Consider the following 23,755-nt stretch of genomic DNA (forward strand, 5'->3'; position numbering starts at 1 on the left):
GCAGTGCTTTGCTTTTTGAGGCTAGAGCAGGTTGCCTGCGAACTAAGAGTTTTGTGGGGAAGTATTCACAAAATGATAGGGTATGCGTGGTCTGCGGAAAAGAAACAGAAACTATGCGGCACATTGTGTTAGAATGTGAGGGTATCCATCCAAATCTACATGAAGGGAATATTGGGTTTTCAGAAGCCCTAGGATTTAAGGGTATCAGAGAGGAAGTTAACTTCAAGGCTGTCGAGGGGACGAAAAGAAGATTAGAATGCTGGTGGACGAAAAGCAGAGAGGGGAATATTGCCTAGGACAGTTACCACCTGTAACAGGGAAAAGAAAGTATTTCGGGCCTAATAAGCTTTAGTGCCTGCCCTAAGCAGCGCTAGTATTAAACCAAGAGTGTAAAACATGGTTATAATAGTCCTTTTTGGTAAGATGACATGTCATCGCCCCGCTTCAAAAGGGAAACCAATAGGAATCATCAATCATCATCAATAGGAACCAGAAGGCTTAGGACAAAGTATATGAAGCCTGGAAGCGCAGGGAAAACGACTAAGGCAATACAAATGAAGTGAAAGAATCAGAGACAACGACCTGGAAAGAGCGGATGGACGCAACGAAGTCCTTAGATATCTGTAGAATCGGGAAGCGGTAGATGACGAGGAAAAAGTTATTTCATAATACCAGAGTCCTTCAATGCTTCTCTGGTCATGAAACTCCCGGCCAAGTTTCGTACGGGGACAAAGGCTACCGCGAGGGGCGCCACTGCAGATCGGAGGGCATCGGGCGCGGCCGCCGCTGCTCTGTAGCCAGACCGGCAGGCAGGAACGCAGTAGCAGCATGTCTGTTCACGCCAAATTTCAGCGGCCCACGACACGTAAAGCGAAAGCGCACTGCTGATAAGGCGCCGAGCATCCGTTCCCTGCCAAACGCGCTCTGACCACTTCCGCTGCTGCCCTGATGATGATGATTGCTATTGGTTTCCCTTTTGAAGCGGGGTGATGACATGTCATCTTACCAAAAAGGACTAATATAACCATGTTTTACACTCTTGATTTAATACTAGCGCTGCTTAGGGCAGGCACTAAAGCTTATTAGGCCCGAAATACCATTTTTCCCTGTTACAGGTGGTAACTGTCCTAGGCAATATTCCCCTCTCTGCTTTTCGTCCACCAGCATTCTAATCTTCTTTTCGTCCCCTCAACAGCCTTGAAGTTAACTTCCTCTGTGATAAACTTAAATCCTAGGGCTTCTGGAAGCCCAATATTCCCTTCATGTAGATTTGGATGGATACCCTAACATTCTAACACTATGTGCCGCATAGTTTCTGTTTCTTTTCCGCAGACCACGCATACCCCATCATTTTGTGAATACTTCCCCACAAAACTCTTAGTTCGCAGGCAACCTGCCCTAGCTTCAAAAAGCAAAGCACTGCCCTAGAAATTATCACAGAAATTTTCCTTTCTGATGTTCAATTTCTCAGCCCTGTACATCTCTAACGACGTTTTAGCTTCCAATTTTTCCCTCCATTTATTCGTTTCAATCTGCCTTGCCTCTTTTTTGGTTACCTTGGCTGTTTTGGATTCTCCACTGTTCCTTCCGTATTTCATCGTTAGCCTTCTAGTCTTTCTTAACCACTCCGTGTCCACGCTTTTCAAGTACAGGTACCTAAAAACCTTAGCTGCCCACCTTCGTTGATCCATTGCCCTCAACCTCATCTCAAAGCATATTTTACTCTGAGCTTCTCTAACTTCAAACGACGCCCAGCCCATATCTCCCTGAACAGCTTCGTTAGTTGTTTTGCCATGCGCGCCTAAGGCCAAACGTCCTACCGTTCTCTGGTTTACTTCAAGCCTGATAGAACGTCTGATTTTAAGCAGAGTACAGCATTCGCAAACGTGAGCGGAACCATTACTCCTTTCCACATTCCTCTTACAACTTCATATTTGTTATACCCCCACAGAGCTCTATGCTTCATTATAGCTGCGTTTCGCTTTCCCTTAACCTTAACTTGCTCCTCGTGAGTTCTTAAGTAGTTATCCCCTTAGTTTATCCACACTCCCAAATATTTATATTTCTTCACTCTAGGTAATTCGCCTTGCTGGATAGACACTACGTCGGTGGTAGCGTCATTGAAAACCATTATTCCTGATTTTTCTGCATTGAAATTTAACCCGAGGTCAGTGGCTTTCTGGCCGCTAATATTTATTAGCCGCTGCATATCGGTTTGGTTATCAGCTAAAAGAACAATGTCGTCTGCGTATAACATTCCCGGAATATGCTGTTGTACCACTTCGCCTTGCAGCATATGGGTTAGGCTAAACCCTACTTGACTTTCTTCCAGTTTTTTTTTTCTAATTCTGCCATGTAAAGCATGAACAGTATTGGGCTCAAAGGGCATCCCTGTTCCAGTCCCCGATGGATGTTGACCTGCTGGGCGCATTTCTGTCCTTCCCAAGTAAGGTGCACTCTATTGTCTTCATAGACTGCTATAAGGAACTGTACTAACTCGTCATCTAATCCCTGGAGTTTCAGCATTCCCCACGGCCGTTCTCTGTTTACGTTGTCTTATGCCCCTTTAATGTCCAAGAACGTAATCCATAGTGGTATATTCTGTGCTTTCGCAATTTCAATGCATTGCGTTATCACGAACAGATTGTCATCCAGTCGCCTGTCTTGTCTAAATCCATTCTGCAGTTCCCCAAGTATTTCATTTTCTTCCATCCATGCTTGAATTTCTGATTTTATCGCCTGCATTACGAATCTATACACCACTGACGTTACTGTGAGTGGTCTGTATGAATCAATACTGGCTTTGCCTCCTCTGCCTTTATATATTAAATTCATCCTACTTTCTAACCAGTCCTGTGGTATTTGTGTGGTTTGTATCACCTTATCTATTGTCCTCATAAACGATTCCTTACTTTTAGATTCCTTACTTTAGGTCCTTACTTAGGCCCTCCGATCAACACCAGCGCCGCGGCGCGGCCTCCCAGGGCAGCGCACGAAGCTCTCCCATAGCGTGACGGCGGAGTTTCATGACCAGAAAATCATTGAAGGACTCTGATAATACCAAAAGGGAGTGCATTGCTTTTTGAAGCCCGGGCGGGTTGCTTGCGGACAAAAACGCTTATCCGCGAGCCGGTACAAGAAGAACTGTGTTGTGGCAGAAAGCCAGGAACCATGAGACATATTGTAACAGAGTGCAAAGGTATCCGTCCAGTCCTGAGTGAGGGAGCCATCCAGCTTCCGGAAGCCCTTGGCTTTAAGCTTAACGGAAAAGTGAATTGGACAGCAGTAGAAGTTAGTAAACGAAGGTTAGAATGTTGGTGGGAAAACAGCAGAGAAGAATCTGGGAAGACATGCGAACAAAGAAGTCAGACTAGCACAAAAAATTAGCAGTGGCTTAGCCCGGTTAATCCAGGATATACGTAACGGGAGCTAAGGTTCAGCTGGTTATTATTAGATTTCCTGGTTGTCTAGGATTAGCTGGTTATCATGCTTACTGCTGCTAAAACGATTCCCAATCCAATCCAATTCAATGTAATCCAATTCAATCTAATACAGTCCAATCCAGTCGCGGTGGCGGCGGCTCCGGCGCGCCAGCTGTGCACCGTGAGACGTCATTTCTCCTTCGCGCATGCGCAGCACGGCTCTCCAGGAGCCACGTGAAACTGCTCAACCTCGGCCAGTGTAGCTCACGCTACAAAATTCCATGAAGGCTTTTTTTTTTCTTTTTCTTTTTTTTTTTTTTGGCAAGGCGGTACGACTAAAGTCGCTTGAAACGCCACCCCGTTACCAAGGGGAAGCCGCTAATCGTCGTTATCATCATCACCATTATCATCAGGAATTTCTACCGTAACGAATGCTGATGCTCCGTTTTTTTTTTGTTTGTTTGTTTTTTTCCACTGCACAGATGGACAGACATTTGCCTACACAAGACGAGAGCCGATTGGTGTGGTTGGCCAAATAATTCCTGTAAGTTACTCAAATAGGTGTTGTTGATTTTTGGCCGGCAGTGAAAACTGGTGGCTAGCTTAGCCCTAAAGGGACTCTGCAACTATTCCGATAAACGCTCTCACTATTTCATTCGTGCCCGGAAGCACGGAAGGACTCTGCGGGATTTGCTCGTACGTCGCAGAAGATTCGCCTTCCCTTTCTTCTTTGCTTTTGTGGCTTTTTTTTTTAAGTGGCTGTCGAATGCGTTCATTGCTGCAACTGACGGAAAGCCGGCCAATAGCCACTACACCGCTACAATTACGTAATTCCAGCGGTCGAAGAACGCCAAGACCGGGAAAGAGAGAAAAGTCTTTTGAGCAAATTTTTAAGTTAGCTAATGGGCATAGAGCCCATTTCATTTTTGGCTGGGGTAGTTTGCGAACCCCTAATCTAAGTACTGGATGTACTGGTTGACTACGTTCTGCAAGCATTTATTATTGGGGAAAAAAGTTGAAAAAAAGTGCCGCACTGTCCCTTTAACTTGCTACTAAAACGTCTAATTGTAGAGAGTTTTTCTACGCACAACCAGACACTCGGCCGCAATGTCGCGCGAATAATAGGCCATTTACGTCGCGACATTGTTTACAGTTGAAGTTGAAGTTGATCTTTATTCGCATCAAGTAAATACATGATGCTGGAGGTCCGCAGAAAAAGCCGACTAGATGTCAGCTAGACGGAGCCGCAGACCTCCCCCCCCCCCCCTTTCCCCCACTGGCCGCTTGAACCGCATTTGGAAACGTTGTCCGAAAGTCAAACAATACTGTTCGTTACAGCAATCGGGTTTGTAGGAAATCATTAAAATACAGTGACACAGGAACATCATTAAAATACAGTATAAATGTCATTAAAATACAGTAAAAAATCACAAAAATACAATGACACGGGGAAAACAGCCACAGAAAGTGTGGGCTCAACGATTGTAATAAAAAGAGCATTAAACACAACGGAAAGACATATATTTGCCGCTTTCGTCAGTGGCAACCTAAGAACATAAAATGCAAGGAACCTCTACACGGAGAAAAAAAACAATCAAGCACACATCAAAATACACCACCAAACAACATTCTCAGGATGAGATGAAGAAATTGCGCAGATTCCTAAAGGTGGTACCTTCTAATGCAATGTTTCTAGAAATAAATGTGTTGAGCATTCTTGGTAGTCGGTTTTTGAGCATTTGTTGTCCGTAAGATGTCCTGTATGTCAAAACGCTCCAATGTTCTGTGTGTCGCGTGTTGTACACAATATCGTTTAGTTTTAGTTTTGCCAGGTGTTTAAGGAAAGATCTTCCCATTTTTACTTCTTGTTTATAAACCTTACACAGACGGTAGTTGAATATTGTGGTTGTTGATGGAAAGAAATGTTTTCAAGCATTCTAATGACCTTTTTCTGTAGCCGGGGAATTTTTCGCAAGTTTTCCTGAGTAGTTGTTCCCCAGACCAAATGGCAATAGTTTAACCTTGAAGAAAACAATCTGTTATATATGAGCAATATAATTTTAGGCGTTAGAATATGTTTATGGCGGTATAGAAGGCCAACTATTTAAGACAATTTTTTGCGAGTAATGTTACGTGCTCATCCCAGGATAAATGTTCATGAAATATGACTCCGAGTGTTTTTACTGACGGTACTATCTCTACTTTGGCAGAGTTTAGAGAAATAACATTGTCAATTATTACCGGCTTATTTCTGGCGCGGAACAATATTGCTTTCGTCTTTGGACCGCTAATCTTTAAACTATTTTGCTCTGTCCATGATTCTAGTTTCCGCAAAGTTGAGTTTGCATTTACAATTAATTCGTGCGCCGATTTACCATGGAAGAATATACTCGTGTCATCGGCATAGATGATAAACTTAACGCATGATGATATGCCAATAATATTGTTTACGTAGATATTAAAAAGAAAGGGTCCCAGAATGCTGCCCTGCGGCACCCCTCTTTTTACTCGACAAGGTTCTGACGAAAAGCCATCCAAGGCTGCGATTTGATTACGATCTTTGTGGTAAGATTTAATGAAGGAGGCTGCCACACCACGTATACCGTAGCGCTCTAGCTTCCGTACTTGCAAATTGTGGTTGATATGGTCGAATGCTTTTGTTAAATCAATAAATAGACCGAGTAGCATGTTTCCTCGGTCTAATTGAGACAAGATATATTCTTTTTGATCTATAAGCGCAAGCTCCGTTCCAAGGCCCTGACGAAAGCCATATTGACAATCGACTATTATGGTATGTTTTTGGTCGAATCTAGTCAAGCGTTTTAGAAAAAGTTTTTCAAGTCATTTTGAGAGTACTGGAAGTATAGAAACTGGTCGGTAATTTCCCATATCATTTTTTTCTCCCTTTTTATGAAGCACTGTCACCCGAGCGGTCTGCATTTTTGAAGGAAAAACACCTTGGCTAATAGACAAAATAAATATGTGAGCAATGTTTGGTGTCGAAAAAGAGATAACGTATTTTAAGGGTTTTACTTGTATGTCATCGATATCAAGCGCGCTAGATGCGCTTGATATCGATGACTCGATATCAAGTAACTGGACTTGACTCGATATCAAGTAACTGGACGCACATTCCGGTAACCACAGGTGTATATAATTCCGCGAACCATGCCTCCTCATTCATTTACTTATATCTTCTTCCAGGCGTCTGGCTGTGCCCGGATATCTTATCCTGTGTTTCAAGCGAAGAGCGCGTTACCCCTTCTTTTGTATGCCGCGTCGGCAATATTGTTTGATTGGAAAAGGTAGCTTTGCGGCCCATATTCTACTGTTCCGGATATAGCTAATGATATATACAGATATATCTGGATATATCTTATCATGTAACCATCCTTTTTTACAAGATTCAGTAAATCTTCTTTTTCTTTTTGGATCTACAATGTTCTCGATTTTATTTTGCGTTTCCAGACACGAGAACGCCCGAGATAAATGCGTGGAGAGCAAACGCTGCGGCATTCGATTCTCCGACCCTCGACTCTGCATGTCACTCTGTTGACCACTGCCTCGCCGCTTGTGTTTTCGTATTGTTTATTGAGGAGCAAAGGTTCGCGATAAACGTTAGTTTTCCACGGACGGCATCGGTCCCACAAGGAAGCTTTCGCTTTAAAAGCAGCTAGTTTCGCTACATCTGTGCTACCGTGTTCCATAAAGGAGGCGCGTTTGCTGAATACAGTACCGTTCCCTTCCACCCTCCCAGTGGAACGGGCCCCTCGTGATGCTCTCGTGGAAGCTGGGACCAGCACTGGCCACAGGCAACACGGTCGTCCTCAAGCCTGCCGAACAGACGCCGCTCACGGCGCTGCACGTGGCCAGCTACGTAGCGCAGGTCGGCTTCCCGCCCGGCGTGGTCAACATCGTGCCCGGCTACGGCAAGACCGCAGGCGCCGCCGTCTCCAATCACCCCGACATCGACAAGGTGGCCTTCACGGGATCCACGCAGGTGAATAACTGCGGCCTTTACGAGGTCGCGCGGACTTGCGCTACCCCACCGGCTTATTCAAGGGTCCCTATAGCAATTGGGCGTAGCTAGAGGGGAGGGGGGTGTCGGTGTCAGAACACACCCTCCTTTTGGCCTTTTTAGGGACGAAGCCCCTTAGAGGCTCGAGCCGGCGTCTCGTGTCATCGTCGTAACCGTCGGCTCATGTAGTCACGGTACTGAAACACCGGGAAACTCGTTTACGCCTCGCACTAGAACATAACGAGTAATAAAAAAACACCGGGACACTTGTTCACGCCTTGCGCTAGAGTTCTTCGTGGTTCAAAGACACGAGACATTTACAGCGTAGCTGTATGCCTCTACCCCCCAACAGTTTCATCTCCGTTGGCAAAAACGTCAAGGTGCCAAGAGGACACACTGCATGCTCCTCCCCTCACCAGGTTTCAAGTTAGTGGAGATGGCCCGGGATTTTTTTCACCCATGCTCTTTACACACTTCATCTACAAATTTAAATGTAAAAACGAGAATACTATAAGAAAACAAATGTAAGATGTTGTTTGGGCACAGAATATTTCATTTTAATCTTCTCTCCTGCATGGGTATAACGCCCCTCGAAAAATATTTGTGGCTACGGCTCGCTCTTAAAGGGGCCACGATGGCAAAACACGTTTGAATCACTAAAAAGACTGCTTTGTCGCGATAACAATATTGACACCAATTTTACCAGAGACTGCCAACAAATAACCGAGATATTAGAGAGTTTTAGCTGGCCGTTTTCGACGCTCCGTTCGGTATCGGCGGCCCGCTCAGCTCAACCGGAGCCAATGCCGTTCGCGGCCAAGCGCGCCACGCATGCGCAATGGCGCTTCCGCTTGCTATCGGAGCGGAGCGGACCGTGAAAGACGGTCAGCTAAAACTCCCTATTAAAGAAAATATATGACGCAGTGGCGACTTCCCCAGTGACTTTCCGGAAACTTTTCTATAACGTCACACAATCTTGATTGTGCCGGCCATTGGCAGGCTGTGTACCGCGAGACACCGGGCGATTGCGGTGGGGCCTCCAGTTACGTTTGATCGTGTCCCTTGACTACCAACGTGCAGTTAATGCTTGATTTTATTGATTGATTTATTGATTTATTGAGTGATTGATTGAGTGAGTGAGTGAGTGAGTGAGTGAGTGATTGATTGTACGGTCTAACGCCCCGACACAACGCAGGCGATGAGGCGCGCCGTAGTAGAGTGCTCCGGAGTAATTTTGACCACCTGGGGATCTTTACGTGCGCCAAAATCTCGTACACACGGGCGTTTTTGCGTTTCGCCTTCATCAGAAAAGCGGCCGCCGCGGCCGGGAATAAGCCCGGAAGAGGGTATTGATGTCCGCAAGCACCACTACTTCCTTCACAACGCATGAGCTCTCTTGATTATTGAGATCGAAGGCAATAAATCAACAGCCAGAAAGTCTGCAAGAAATATTCCTGTCGATTGTGATATTCAGCCTGCAGCTTATGTTTCGTGTGGTCAGCAGCAGGAAAGCTGTTTTGTTCGCACGAAGTGACGCAAAACTGAAACTAGAGATGTGGCAGGTTCGGGAGCCCCAAAGGAGCTGCTCCATTCCCTATTTCCCTCTCCTTTACAATCAATGGGAGTGCAGACTCAACAGATAAATCCGGGCAGTTAACACTGACCAAACAGACATAACTGCAGTGAACCAAACAAGAGAAACAAATTGTTTTCCTGTCATCATAATAACGTTTTGTAGAACAGAATCCCAGGACTTCTCTGCCCCTTTCGCGGATTACAGGACACGATCTGTTTCTTTCTTTCCAATATGATTATCACAGAGTTCGCGCTTAGAGAACTAGCCAGATGCTTTTTTTTGTTGTTGTTGTGGTTGTTTTTGTTTGTTTGTTTTCTTTTTTTAGTGGTTACTATACTATTACCACTGCTCGCGGTACAGTATCGCTTTTGTCGGCCGTCACGAAACGGAACACAAGTAAAAGGACAACCATAGGCAAGAGTGACAGGTTATCACGGTAAACACAAGCAATCTTCTCCGTTTCCAACGTGAACGGTGAGAGGATACATAAATTGATCTCCTCCCCCATTTTAGGGGCGAAGCACCTCAGAACCTCGCCTTGTCCGGGGCTTGGCGTCCGTGTACACAGTGTTGCGCATGCGCGAGGAGAATTGGATTGGACTGGATTGGATCGAAATGGATTGGATTAGAATTTAATAATTTGAAATGTATCAGATTGGATTGGACTGTAATCGTATATACTGTACACACGGGTTGTCACTCATTTACATGCGTGAGTGGGCAATGCCACGGGTGATTTACGATGAGAACGATCCCCAGTGCTTCGCCCACTCGTCATGATTCACTTCGTGGAGATGCCTGAATTTTTTTAGTGCGAAGTTAAATACAGCTGTACCCTAAGTTAAAGAAGCTATGAAGACAAAAACAAGTTGGGTTTATTAGAAAGACTGCTTAGTCCCGATAACAATGATACCAATATCATCGCAATCTTCGAACAAATAACGGAGATATCAAAGAAAACTTGTGAAGCAGTCGCGACCCCCTAGCCAATTTCCCGCAACTTTTCTATGACGTCACGGAACCTTGGTTGTGCGATTGGCGGCCGCCTAACTGACCTGTCACGACGACACATGGCTGGACGTCTGTAATGGGGCCTCTAGTTCCATTTGACTGCATCACTTGAATGCTAACGTGCAGTTAACGCACTGAAAATTATGTTTTATTGTTGGCCCGTATGACGTCATTCTTGCTCATAACACGTCACCGTGGCGCAAAATTTGAAAGCTTTTAAATACTTCTTGCTTTTTTTTCGTTAAAAAAACATCTTTTGGGGCTCTAATGGAACTGAGTGAGATACTGAATCCCAGTTCTATCAAACTAAACGAAGTTGTATTTTCTCTTCATGGCTCCTTTAAGCCTTTGTCGACTGATACCGACCGAATAAGGCGGGAGGGGGGGTTGCACGGTTGCATAGCGTGGTCTTGGCCGACTAATCCGCACCCTTGAATCCCGACCTCTTTTTTCCACGCACCAGGTTGGCCGACTTATGCTGCAGGCTTCCGGGACGTCCAATCTGAAGAAAGTTTCCCTGGAACTGGGAGGAAAGAGCCCGTTAATTATCTTCCCAGACGCAGATTGTGAGTTTCTCAATGTCATCGTCTTAAATGTTACCCGCGTTTATTCTTTGCCGTACGTGAAGAACATAAACGTGGATGGCGCCTCTCGCACCCCTCACACGAAGAAGTGTCATTAACGACTTGCGGCAATCCCGTCGATTTTACGCCTGTCATGCAGTGGTATACTGACTGTCCCACAAGGCGACGGCGTCAATTAGGATAATTTATGTTCAGCATATTGGTCAATCTTCTGCTGGGGCGAAGACGACGACGCCAGTAGAAATGACTGACGAAGGCGTCATCATCTAAGTTTCCTTTTACAGCCTCTTTCCGGAAAGAATTTAGTATTTTGAAGTCCCCACGTATTTAACAACCGATTTAGCCCTGGCCAATCCCCCCTTGTGTGTACTTGCCAAAATCTTTGAGGACATCATCATCATCGTCATCATCATCATATGTCTTTAGGCGAGCTAGGATGGTAACGAGGAAAAGGCTGTAACGAACACTAAAGCGATTGTACCTGGAACACCTACCTTGACTTTTCGCGCCTCGTTGGATGCAATAACACCCGTGCTGGCACAATGCCATCAGTCAAGTGAAGTGATAATCGCATAGTTGTTTTAGAACCCCACTTGCTGGCGTCCAGGAAATCATGTTTAAAGCAACCCTGCAATACTTTTTTTTCAAATTGTTTTTGAAATCTTAAATGCTTGCAGAACATAGTCACCCGGCACACCCACTACGTAGATTAGGGGGTCGCAAAGTACCTCAGCCAAAAATTACTGCCCTATGCCTATCAGAATTGTAAACTCGCTCAAAAGGTTTTTCTCCCTATCCTGGTCTTGACGTTCTACGACGGCTCGAATGACGTCACTGAAGCCATGTAGCGGCTGTTGGCCGGTTTTCCTTCAGTTGCAGCAATGAACGGTTTTCGATAGCAACTTAAAAAAAACCACAATAACAAAGCAGAAATGGAAGGCGTATCTGGTTCGACGAGGGAACCACGCAGTGCCGCTCCGTGTTTGCGATAACTATAGCTTTCGCAGTGGTTCCAGACGCGAAGGAAAGAGTGAAAGCGCTTATCAAAAGTGTTTCAGGGTCCCTTTAAGCAATTGAATCTGGTACAGGAGCATGCGCTAGAGTTCAGGCTGTTGGTGCTCAAGCGGTGTCTAAATTACCAAAATGCGCGTATACATATAGTTGTCGCTTCAGAGTATGCATTTTTACTGAGACATCAATAAAGCTTTAAACACCGAGCTTTCCCGCTTGCTACCCCGATGCACTCATTCGAACTACGATACACAAATACCGTATTTTCGCGCGTATAACCCGCCCCTGCATATAATCCGCACCCCCACTTTCAGCCCGCCGGAAAAGAAAAAAAAATCCTCGCGTATTGCCCGCACATTTGATGCAAGAAAGGCTGCACCAAAACTGCTTCTCAAGCAACGCATCTCATACTATGTAGGCAGAAAAGGCGTATATTTAGCAAGTAGAATACACTGACTGCAAGGCAAAACTCACAATTCACTCAGTGTCACTGCTCTCGCTAGAGCTATCACTTTAGCCGCGGCGCAGTCCTCACTGTTATACACAAGGTTATGATCACGGCACAACACGCAGTGGAGCTTCACGGCACAACGCGCATTACTGTGAAGCTGCACTACCGGAAAAAAAAAAACCCGCGTATTATGCGCACCCCTACTTTGCCACTGAAATTTTCGCCTTTTTTTGTGCGGATTATACGCGCGAAAATACGGTAACCCTCACAGCACGTCAATCTCCCGCGGTGTCTTGCGCAGTGGACCTCGCCGCTCGCCTGGCCCACGAGGGTGTCTTCATCAACCAGGGGCAGGTCTGCTGCGCCGCCACTCGGACCTTCGTGCATGCCGACATCTACGACAAGTTCGTCGCCAAGGCTGTCGAGCTGGCCAAGAAGCGAGTGGTCGGAGACCCCTTCGATGCGAACACCGTTCAGGGGGCCCAGGTATGTGAATCACCGATGTTCCATAAGTTCACCCTTGTCAGTGATTATTCCTCATTGAATCTGGCTGTAAAAGTACTAATGGGTACTCGTTAGTCTCCAGGGAATTTATATGTCTCACCGATGGCGTCTGCAGTGCACCTCAAAACGCACTGCAGGAAAGCCAACTTTCTCGGACTATGATGATGGTGGTGGGTGAAGTGAACGAAAAAAAAAAAACGATTCCTGTGGTTGGAATCGAACCTGGGTCGGAAATGGGACCTCGGAATCGCTTTATGGAGCCGACGTCTATCCGATGCGCCATTCCGACAAGGCCAAAACTTAAAGCTAAGCTTTTTATGGCTCACTGATGCCGTCTGTAGTACACCCCAAAACGCCACTCCAGGAAAGCCAACTTCCTGTAAAGCATACTCTGTACCTGTAAAGCGTACTCTGCCTCGAATATACTCTTTCACAGGTGAAGCCTGCTTAAGGTTTTCGTACCAACAGAGAAATCCCTGACGAGAAAGCTTCGCGTTCAACCATCGCCGTCGTTGGACGGAGGGGTGCATCATATTAGGTGCGGAGTACCTTAGTACCGCACAATACAGAGTTTTAGCAGTCCGTCTGTTCCGTCGTGTGCGTAGTTAATGTGTTTACCGGGACCCGACTGCGCATGCGAGCGCGGAAGGGCGAGCAGGCGCACCCCACCGTGACGAATGCGCGGACATGGCGAAGGCCGGCCCGCCGAACTAATCCCCCTACCGTGACGAATGCACAAGTGCCCATACGAGTCCCGGTCAACACGGTAACTACGTACACGAAGGAACAGACGGACTGCTAAAACACTCCAATGTCCGTTCGCGTCCGTGCGCATAGCATTTACAATCGCGAAAAATCACACAGGCACCGGCAGGATTCGAGCCTGTGTCTGGTAGACCAGTCAGAGGTAGTGGCAGTCGTCTTACCCATTGGGCAACGACCGTGAGTTGGTATCCGCGAATCAAACGGCTTACTCCCTCGCCTGTAACGGTGCGGAGTACCTTAGGAGTGTCCGTCCGCGTCCATCCGTGCGCACACCACCATCAAGCAAAGTTCGATTTGATCCGTGAGTTTCAGTTTCATTTATGGAATAATCGAGGTGCAACTCGCGGCTGAAATCGAATGACGGTCGGGGCGCAAATCGGACGTCACTCGGGGCGCAACTTGGATGTCATTTCGAGTCCCCGTACTCCGAACCCTCGCCATCATCCACGGAGTGGAGATGCTGCCACTTGTTTGTTAAACATCTCTTCGAGGACACAAACCTGTGCGCCATCCACGCCAAGCGTGTCACCATCATGCCCAAGGACATCCAGCTTGCCAGGCGCACCGTGAGAATAGCCGCATATTTCCTCATTCTTGTTACGCGCGATAGACGACTGCGCCTAAATTTGATACCCCCCCCCCCCCCCCAAGAAAAAAAAATATGCTGGTCTGACAACATTTGCGACCCATTTCCTGTTGATGCTATTCATCCAGCTTTCTTCTATATAGATAAAGCTCGTCAGATGACTGCTCTAAACCCGGCTCCCTATGATTTCTCACTCCTTCTAGCAACAACCATTATCACATGTTCAACGTCGGCGATGGCCAAAAAAATTCCGCTTGCAGCTCCATTCATTGAGCATCCCGTGTGTACGTACGACGGCAGGGTACTCAAACGACACAAAAAGGCAATACAGTACATAGCTTTATCAATAATAACATTTCGAACTTTATAGTGAACCCTAGTCGTTGTAACAAAATCGCTTCGTACGAAATCGCGCGGTATTCGAAGTGTTTCAAGCTCCAAATGCATGTGCATTGGGAACAAATTATATCCGCTTTTAAAGAAGTATTGCATATAACAAAGTACGTTTTCTGCCCCTTGTTAACATCGAGTTTACTGTATCTATTTTAAGAACATCGCATCGATTAGGGAGCAGACTGGTGTGGAAGACATTTTAATTCAAAGTTAAGCAAAGAGAATTGAAATAGGCGATTCTCGTCATACGTACGAGGGACAACTGGGACCATCGGTTTTTTGTCGCTCGAGATGCTCGTTCAGAGTTCGACCAAGCGCTAGTCCCTTGGTCGAACTCTAAACGAGCATCTCGAGCGACAAGAGCTCTATCTTCTTTCCTGCGAAACACAGGACTTGATCAGACTCTTTAAATCATCTTCATCACAGTCATTATCATCATCTCTTCATCGATTTCATGTTTTCATACGTCTGGTGTAGCAAGCTAGGCGCCTTGGCCAGGCTAACCTCACCAGTATCATTAAAGACTATTTTCTCTCTCTTACGGTTTATCGGAGTGGCTTCCAATAGACCGTATATGCAACAGGGGTCGACCTAAGGACTGGATAGAGGGATTAGCTAGGAAAACTTCGGAGGAAAGGATGTACTCTGCTAGCACTCGATAGGCGTGGCTTGGGATCTTTGCAACAGGCCTTCATCCTGCAGTGGGCACAAATAGGCTGATGATGATGATTTTGAAAACGACGCACCGCACTTGGATCTCCTTTCCGTGCACAGATCGACGGCACCCAGATGGAGCGCATCCTGGGCTACATCCAGCTGGGCCAGAAGGAAGGCGCCAAGCTGGAGTGCGGGGGTCACCGGCACGGGACGCGCGGCTACTTCGTCGAGCCGACCGTGTTCACTGAGGTCAAGGACAACATGACCATAGCCAGGCAGGTGTGGTTTCATGGCGAATATGTGTTGAAATAACGGTTATACGGAGTACTAATGAAGGCTTTGAGGAGTTACAAAGTTTAAATACAGTTAAATCGTGTACAAGGAATGCTGTTTGGGCCATGCATGCGCGTAATTTGGCAATCAATTTAAGTTCTCTGGAGCCGGCCTTGAGTTAAAGACAAAAAAGATCTTAGGAAACTAAATGTAGAAACTCTATAGTATTTTTGGAGGCTTTGACGAGTTCAAGCTTAATGAACTTATATGGCGAAACCACACCAAAAATTCTACAGATTCTTTATAGAGCCCTTGAGGAGTTTCAGTACACAGTGCTTCTATGGAGAAGTGACTGTAGAAATTCTGCTGAATATTTATAGAGGTGTTGAAGAGCTAGAGATTAATAAACTTTTGTAGAGAAGTAGCTATTAAAATTTATAGATTTTCATGGAGGCAACTCTATAAGTTCAGAGTTCCTGATGAGTTTCTACCGTGTTTCTTGTGACTCCATAAGGTCTCCATAAAAACTCACAAGAAGTTTGCAATTCATTTCTGTGAGGGGACACGCTTCGAATCAGCTTGTATCCTTCCTGCGAGGGGGTGTGGAGAAGCTGAAGGGAGAAAAGGACGAAGAAACGCCGCCGGGCTGAAAGACGTGCTGAATCGGCTGCGTAACGGGCGTAACAGTGACTTTAGCGCAGGTGGCTTTGCCATCTTCAAAGGCCAGGATAGAAAAGTATCAAAGCTTAGTTTTCGCCAGCAGAAGGGCTGGGCTAAAGTTCCTTCATACAATTTTAGCTCAAGCGAAAGGACTTCAGGCTGGGCCTGCAAGTGGGCGCTTCAAGACCCTCCCGGCAAACAGGATCGGGCCGGGCAGCACAGGTGCTTTGCTATGCGGCACTGTTGTTGTTACAAAATGTTTTATTATATCCAAGGAAGCCACGTTGGCTTAAAAGGGATTAGAGCGGGAGAGAAGGCGAAGGAAATTCCAGCCTCTCTAGGATGCCCGTCTTCTCGGCGAAAGCCAGAAGGTACTCCCGGATGACCATGTCTGTGGCTGGTGAACCTGGTCCCGATACAGGTTGTCTTAAGAACCCACAAATTCTCAAGCACAGAGCTTTCCGCTTCTTTTATCTGCCAGCCCAACAGATAGACGAGTCCTTTGGGGGGAAGTTTTAAATGGGCGTCTCACTCAAGGGGGCATTAAGCCCCGATCAGCGGGTTTACTAGTCTCGCTATTGCAAGAGCGGGTGTTTGCATACTTGGTCATTGTTAGCTGCACGTCGGTATCAGAGTACACACATCGCACCTTTATTTACTTGACATGCAGGGAGGAAATCTTCGGGCCCGTCCAGAGCATCTTCAAGTTCTCGACGATTGACGAGGTCATCGAACGCGCAAACGCAACCAGCTACGGACTGGCGGCGGGAGTCCTCACGAACGACATGAGCACCGCCACGGTGGTGGCTCACGCCCTGCAAGTTGGAGTCGTCTGGTACGCACGGTAGCGCATAGCACATAACCACAGGACGATATGCTAACACGGCAACGGTCTAATTAGTGTCGCATCATGGCGGCGATGGGTGCAGTCACAGTTGATTTTACCCAACCGGCCGAACCGCTTCCGCTCACTGACTAGCCAGAATCACTGTTAATTATTAATAATGACTCTGGCTAGTCAGTGAGCGGAGGCGGTTTGGCCGGTTAAGTAAAAATCAAGAAGACAGACTGCTCCCATCCAGTACAGCAATCCTCCCTGGTGTCGTTTCGCAACTGCAAACTGATCAGTCTGTCTTGACTAGACCGTTGCCTGCTAACACCTCCAGACAACGCGAGTTGTAGGTTATGATGGAGATTGTGAATGGAGTTCGCGACTGTGATGGAGTTCGCCCTCGCCGGGAAATAAAAAAAGACTGGTAACAAGTGCCACACCCAGAGTGACCCATTGGTTGGGGGCAGTAAATACCATGCGGTATGGCAAGGTGCGAGGTACAGCACAGTACAGCAGGCACTGCAGGCTTGGCAGTTCTTATATCGGAGACGCTTATTCGGGCTCCCACTGACGTTTGAATATGCCACTGGCACAAACATGCATGAACATAACTAGAGTCACTAAACAAGATTAATAATTAAGCTTAGTAGATATTAATAAATTGCTAAAATAAACTATATAAGCTTAATAAAGCCCTATTTAGCGACACAAGCTATAACCATCATCTAGCCTGCAAACAGAAAATACTGCAGATTCTCACCCGCTTTATTTATCAGAACCCCCGCACACACATAACGAATATAAGCAGCCTTTCAAGTGCCAAATGTAATGTTGGTAGAACTATATATCCACAGCAGTGGTGTACGCAGATTCAGGACAGTCTAAATGGATTCCAATTAGACAGGCCCGAGAAGACAAGACGTGCAATTGTTGGCTTGGTGAACATTTTCACCAATTCATACTTGTCAACTTCAAAAAACAAATTTGACCTACCACCTGTGAGCACCTGTCCACCTGTATACTGCCAATTCACATTACATCCCATCATGAACGGCCTACGCTGAAATGCTGGAACAGCAACCGAAAGGCACTTGTAGTGTAGCCTGCCCCAACTTAACAAGGTTAAGCACAATGCATACTTAAAATTATTGCCAGAAATGGCTTGGCCGTGTGAGGAGCATACCTTGATTTCAACGTACTGGCGTTTCAGCTTATGCTGTCTGCGACTGTAAGTGCGGCAGTCTTTATGTTGTGCCTGCTAAGTGATCAAGCACTCAAGTGCAAACAAACAAAAAAAATGTGGTAGGCTTCATTACAAGTTTAAGCTGCTCGTTAAAAGAACTCATTCATCAGAATATTCATTGGCACTGAAGACACTGAGCAGCAAGAGCAGATAGAGTAGTCAGATCCAGTGTGTGATCCTTACTCTTGTCAAGGGGTGTGTATTGTTGCTTTAAAGTGTGGAGGTGAAGGTGCAAAATGAATTCCAGAGTGGCACTGCCTTTGCGTTCATAATGCAGGTGCCTCAACGGCTGTCATGTCTGTTACCCTATCACTAACACATTATCAATCCGCTCTCTGCAAAATACAGCACTTGTCTGTGCATGCAAGGTTGACATGCGAATTCCACACACAAGCGGTACCGAACATCTCTGGAAATTACTTCTCAATGCGACTCTTCTTTCACACAGGATCAACACCTACTTAGAAGGTGGATGCAATATGCCCTTTGGCGGCTACAAGCAGTCTGGAATCGGACGTGAGATGTAAGTTTTACTGCAAGTACTTTCTGCTTCATCGGAAAGCTCACACTGCATTGCCACATGTTGCAGTTGTGCTGAGAAAAAAGTTAGGCTAAGTGCAAAGCAATGTTTTCGAAACACATCTCAGTCACATAACGCAGACCGTATTCACTAAAGCCATGTTAATTCCCACTGCTTTTTTAGATGTAGATGCAGCATGACCCATCGCTCCGACAAAATGCGTCCACTGCACAAGAAATTAGTGCTTGAATGGAGAAACCACTTGAGTGTAAAAGTTGCGGGATAAAAGGCTTTTCCTCAGTTCCAGATATGGCTGTACACTGGAAAAAGTACACCCCACAAAGAACCAAATATGATTTGGTACTCTAACTTCATCCCAATACATTTCCTTTTACATCTGTGCACACGTATGCACTGCTTGCAAGACGGGTGTTCTTTCTAATGGGAGCACAGCCTCTTCAGGATGTTCCATAGACACAATATTTTTCTTACTTTACACCACCCCAGACGCATAAGCAGTAAGCTGGCCATGTATCATTGATCATATATGTTCATGGCTTTCTAAAAAGTGCAGAGGGGCTCGCCTTGTCGTCGTAGCTCGCTCACTGGACCCGAGTAGAGCCCCACAGCGTACCGTCGTAGCGGAGTCCTGTCGTCGTGGCGTCCCACAGAGGTTTTGGAAACCAAGCGGTTTATATAGTCATAACCATTCGAAACTCATGAACCCCTGGCGCTTGTAATACATCTCCCCATTGTTTAGCGCAAATTAAACCGCAGGTACATTTAAGGCAAAATATATGTAATTAACCAGCAACGCCCGCATTCATTTAATTAGGAACACTCATTGGGTTGTTTTTTACGGTAGTAAGTGAAAAAAAGTGGCAGTGCAACGCTGGCACGTTCGGGAAGAAAAGCAAGCACAGAAAGAACACAACTCCCGCTGGCGCAGTTTCAGGCAGGGGGCGCACGAGCACTGTGAAGGCGGGAAATTTGAATTGCATTGGACAAATGTCCGTTCCATTCATCAGGAGAGGAGTGAGACAGGGCGGCGAAGAGCATGATGGGTGGCAGCAGTGAGCGGATAACGGCGCCACAGCCCATTATGGCGAATCACTGCTCTGCACTACCAACAGCTTTCACATTGAGTGGAACGTCTTTATGTTCATGGCTTTCTATTTTTCAATGCACAGGGGTGAGGATGGCATCCTGGAGTACACCCAGATCAAATCGGTAAGCTGTCAGTTTAACCTCAGCTAAACTCTATTGTGCCAGTTCAAATTGCTCTAGTCAGTAACAGTGGTCTTCCAACTCTTACTTTCACTTTTTCCTTTTTCAGATTGTGACCAAAATTCCAGTGAAGATCTCGTAAACTTCACTTCAGCGAATACGTAAACCAGGACAACTATAATCTCAAGATGACATTTAACCAAGTTTAAGAATATAGCCAACAATACCGCATTTCAACACCACCATGCGCTTGAGACGCACATCATAACGTGCTTTACAAATATCTAATAAATGTCAATAAAGTGCACACACTGCCTTCAGTGTGTATGTTGTCAATAAAGACTGCGACAAGCTGTTACTCTGACAGAGTCGGAAGCGGCTCTTGCACCGTGCGAACCTTACAGGGAAAAAAATACCAATGCTCCTTACAGCTGGTGCAAGAGAAAGGGTTTGAACATGTTTTTCAACGACTTCAATTTTATGTTGATGTCAGGGGCAAGAAAGCCACTCAACGGATGGAACGCACTCTCACTTTCTCCTATGGTGAAAGTTTCCTGAGACCAGCAAATCATCTTCAGACAAGCAGTTGTGACCATTTCAAGCCGCTGTGCAATTATTACCAACATCACTCGTGTGTCCCAAAGCGCCTCATGTGTCCCAAAGGCGCTTAAAAGAGGAGATGCATCTCCACTGTATTGCACCGAGCAGCCTTATTGAAAACTGCAGCTTGGCGATTCGCTTGAAGCCGCACACACCAGGGCAGACCACACCGTCTTTCCAAGGGGACATTAGATACATTGTAGGGAGGTGTCGTACCTCACAGAGCCACATTCTTAACACTACACGTGCCACCTGGGCATAGCAATAACCGGCGCATTTTTGCAAGGCTGTCCGGTCCAACAACAACCAACAAAGTTCCATATATGCAAAGCTGTTCATATTTCAACTGCCAAACAATGTACATACATGATAGTCGGCCTATATTTCAACAATAGTTGCAAGGAAATGACACTATATCTACATTAATATAAGCATTTTGTAGCTTGCTAAATCACACATTACAAATGCTCTTATCACTCACTAAAAATACAAGGAGCTAACTAACTTATGTTCACACTAGCTTGGCCTTACCAGGGTATTGCATTTGTTACCCTTTTAACAAAGCTTTCACCTCCGCTTGAGCACATTGATGAACGCATCTCGAGGTACCTGGATGTTTCCAATCATCCTGAGCTTCTTCTGCTTATCAGAGTGCCTCTTCAAGAGTTTCATCTTCCGCGTTATATCACCTCCGTAACACTTGGCAAGGACGTTTTTCTTAATCGCTTTGATGTCTTCCCGTGCCAGTATCTTGCCGCCGACCGCTGCCTGCAGTGCCACCGCGTATATTTGCTGAGGAATGTTTTCCTTCAACCTCAGCAGCATCGAACGGCCGATCTCTCGAGCGCGAGTTGCGTGGACGATTGCCGTCAGCTCGTCTACAACTTTTCCGTTAATTAGGATGTTCATCTTCACCAGGTCAGTGCGCTCGTAGCCAGTTTCTTCGTAATCGAAGCTGGCATACCCCGATGTTATCGACTTCAGCTCGTCGTAAAAGTCCACAATTATCTCGCTCAAGGGAAACTTGTACTGAAGAAGTATTGTGTTGTTGTCGACGTTCTGTGTGCTCTTGGCAACACCTCGACTGTCGGCACAGAGGCTCATCACATTGCTGAGGTAAGTGTCCGGGGTGATGATGGTAGCCATTGCCATCGGCTCGTAGTATTCCGTTATGATAACAGGATCGGGCATGTCAAGGGGATTGGTGATCGTAACCATTTCTCCCCCGTAGTGCTTGATGTTCTTGGCTCCGTGCACCTTGATGCGGTAACTCACACTCGGGGCAGTCACAACCACCTGGGCATCAAACTCCTGGTCAAGCCTCTGACAGAAGACATCCATGTGAAGGAGTCCCAGGAATCCCAGACGCCACCCCTGACCCAACGCAGGGTTGGACTCGATAGTAACTTGTACGCTCGGATCGTTGAGAAGAAGACGTTCGACTGCACTTCTGAGTTCGTTGTTTTTGGACTGGTCCTCGGGGTAAATTCCTGCAAAAACCATGGGTTTTGACTCCTGGAACTTTGGAAGTGTCTTTACTTCATCTGACTTGTGTGATAACGTGTCGCCAATGTGAGCCTCTTTTGGCGACCTCATGTTGGCAACAACGTAACCAGTCTGGCCAGCACACAGCATCGCAGTGGGGGTTTCGAGCGGTTTCATAAAACCGACGTCTCGTACTGTGTACGTCGTCCCAGTGGTGTGAGAGACAATCTCGTCGCCGGGGCGAAGAATGCCGTCGATAGCTATGACCAGCGCGATGACGCCACGGTACCGGTCGTACCAGGAGTCCAGCAAAAAACCGCGAAAAGGAGCGTTGACGTTCCCGCTGGGCGGTGGTATCCTTTCTATAACGGCATCCACCAGTTCTTCGATACCGGTTCCTTGTTTGGCAGACACTTTGAGCACGTCTTTCTTGTCGATACCGAAGAGGTTTTCAATCTGTTGTGTCACACCCTCAACGTTAGCGTTCTTCAAGTCGATCTTGTTCAAAACCGGTACAATAACGAGATCGGAGCAGAAAGCAATGTTGAAGTTGGCCACTGTCTGCGCCTGGATGCCCTGGTTAGCGTCGACAAGAAGGATGACGCCCTGACACACAGCCACGGACCGTAGGACCTCGTAGCTGAAATCGACGTGGCCGGGAGTGTCGATCAGGTTGAGAAGATACGGCGAGTCGGGATCGCCGGGTTTGTCGTAGACCATGGAAACCGTTTGAGCCTTGACTGTGATTCCCCGTTCCCGTTCCACGGGGAGCCGGTCCAAGACCTGTTGGTTTTCCTTGGACGTCTTAATTGTCCCCGTAAACTCCAGTAACCTGTCAGATAGCGTACTCTTCCCGTGGTCAACGTGGGCTATGATGCAGAAGTTACGAACTACCTTCTGCGCGAACTGACTCGGGTCGACGTCGTATTTTCGATCTTTGCCGGTGTTTGCGGCCGGGCCAGTGGAGCACAGTCTACGCGATTGACTCGGCCAACGCCTCCAGTTAGGCACGCACTCATTTCGCACTGTTCTCAAAGCACAACACCGGGTAGTGAACAATCCGCAACGCATGGCACTAAATACAAGGGAGCCGCATACAAAACGTGCAAAACCAAAACACATGGAAGACCTAAGGAACAATAAATTACCCCAGGTCCCAGGTGCGCTTGTTACCATAACAACTCAAAGCCACTCGAATGGTACATTCAGTGTAAAAATGTAAGCAGGAATACTTAACACTAATTAATAACTCATTGGTATACAATTTAGTTTACTGTCTAAGAATACTGCATACGTAGTTGAAAAAAAAGAACTATGCTAGTTGCTTAGGTTAGCCGCTGCTACATAATGGCGCTAGCTATCACAATGTGTATTGCTCTACATCTCTGCATAATAGATGAATGGATAAATGCGCATAATTGCGTAATGTGGCTGGAAGTGCAAGGCCGAGGGGTGTGCCGTTTCTGTGCGTGAGAAACTGCTCTCGCGAAGCTCATTTCGAATGTCAAGCGCAGCAACGCCTCAAAAAACATGTCGCACTTCCTACCGGAACTCGAGCAGGTCAGTTTACGCAATCTGAAACGGCATATTTGAGCGTGCCGGATCATTTGTTGTGATACGGACTATGCCGATTTTCCGTCGGCAGCAGTCCGACGTCATTCTAGGTCGTAATGCTACGGTTCCCTCGAGGCGCTATTTTCGCTAAACCGGCGCCTTATTGCTTTAATACCCACCTGATCTGTGCGATCGAGTAAACTCTTCATTTGAGCAGCTGATCGTGATATCAGTTGACATGGTTAACTTGCGGTGCACCGCTCTCGGAGATGCCTGGAAATCCGAAACGAAATAGCAGATTTATCACCGAGAGCACAATAATTTTCATCATTTTAAAAGACTGTCAAAAGTGCTCTAGGGATACTGCTGTTTCACAGACGCCG

At 46.5% G+C, this 23,755-nt stretch overlaps 3 protein-coding genes across 3 annotated transcripts in view; 2 read left to right on the forward strand and 1 right to left on the reverse strand.

The window, feature by feature from the left end:
• The window catches only part of LOC144143502 (aldehyde dehydrogenase 1A1-like), a 34,759-nt gene extending 14,706 nt beyond the window's left edge, over nt 1-20,053 (forward strand). Inside the window, exons 5-13 of the mRNA XM_077675274.1 lie at nt 3,905-3,966; nt 7,180-7,422; nt 10,491-10,593; nt 12,375-12,559; nt 15,096-15,257; nt 16,586-16,746; nt 18,435-18,509; nt 19,697-19,736; nt 19,843-20,053. Of these exons, the coding sequence (XP_077531400.1) occupies nt 3,905-3,966; nt 7,180-7,422; nt 10,491-10,593; nt 12,375-12,559; nt 15,096-15,257; nt 16,586-16,746; nt 18,435-18,509; nt 19,697-19,736; nt 19,843-19,875 (1,064 nt within the window). The 3' untranslated portion in view covers nt 19,876-20,053. The remainder of the gene's footprint in view (nt 1-3,904; nt 3,967-7,179; nt 7,423-10,490; nt 10,594-12,374; nt 12,560-15,095; nt 15,258-16,585; nt 16,747-18,434; nt 18,510-19,696; nt 19,737-19,842) is intronic.
• Nucleotides 20,054-20,653: 600 nt separating this feature from the next.
• Nucleotides 20,654-22,956, reverse strand: Waw (Translation factor waclaw). Its single transcript, XM_077675273.1, has one exon. The coding sequence runs from the start codon at nt 22,938-22,940 to the stop codon at nt 20,901-20,903; it is 2,040 nt and encodes a 679-aa protein (XP_077531399.1). The 5' UTR covers nt 22,941-22,956; the 3' UTR covers nt 20,654-20,900.
• Nucleotides 22,957-23,196: 240 nt separating this feature from the next.
• Nucleotides 23,197-23,755, forward strand: part of Sec10 (Exocyst complex component Sec10) — a 32,220-nt gene continuing 31,661 nt past the window's right edge. Inside the window, exon 1 of the mRNA XM_077675275.1 lies at nt 23,197-23,378. Within this exon, the coding sequence (XP_077531401.1) occupies nt 23,349-23,378 (30 nt within the window). The 5' untranslated portion in view covers nt 23,197-23,348. The remainder of the gene's footprint in view (nt 23,379-23,755) is intronic.

Source organism: Haemaphysalis longicornis, unplaced genomic scaffold (assembly GCF_048455015.1).
Source record: "Haemaphysalis longicornis isolate Haplotype H1 unplaced genomic scaffold, Haemaphysalis longicornis Haplotype H1 scaffold_6, whole genome shotgun sequence".
Lineage (NCBI taxonomy): Eukaryota > Metazoa > Arthropoda > Arachnida > Ixodida > Ixodidae > Haemaphysalis > Haemaphysalis longicornis.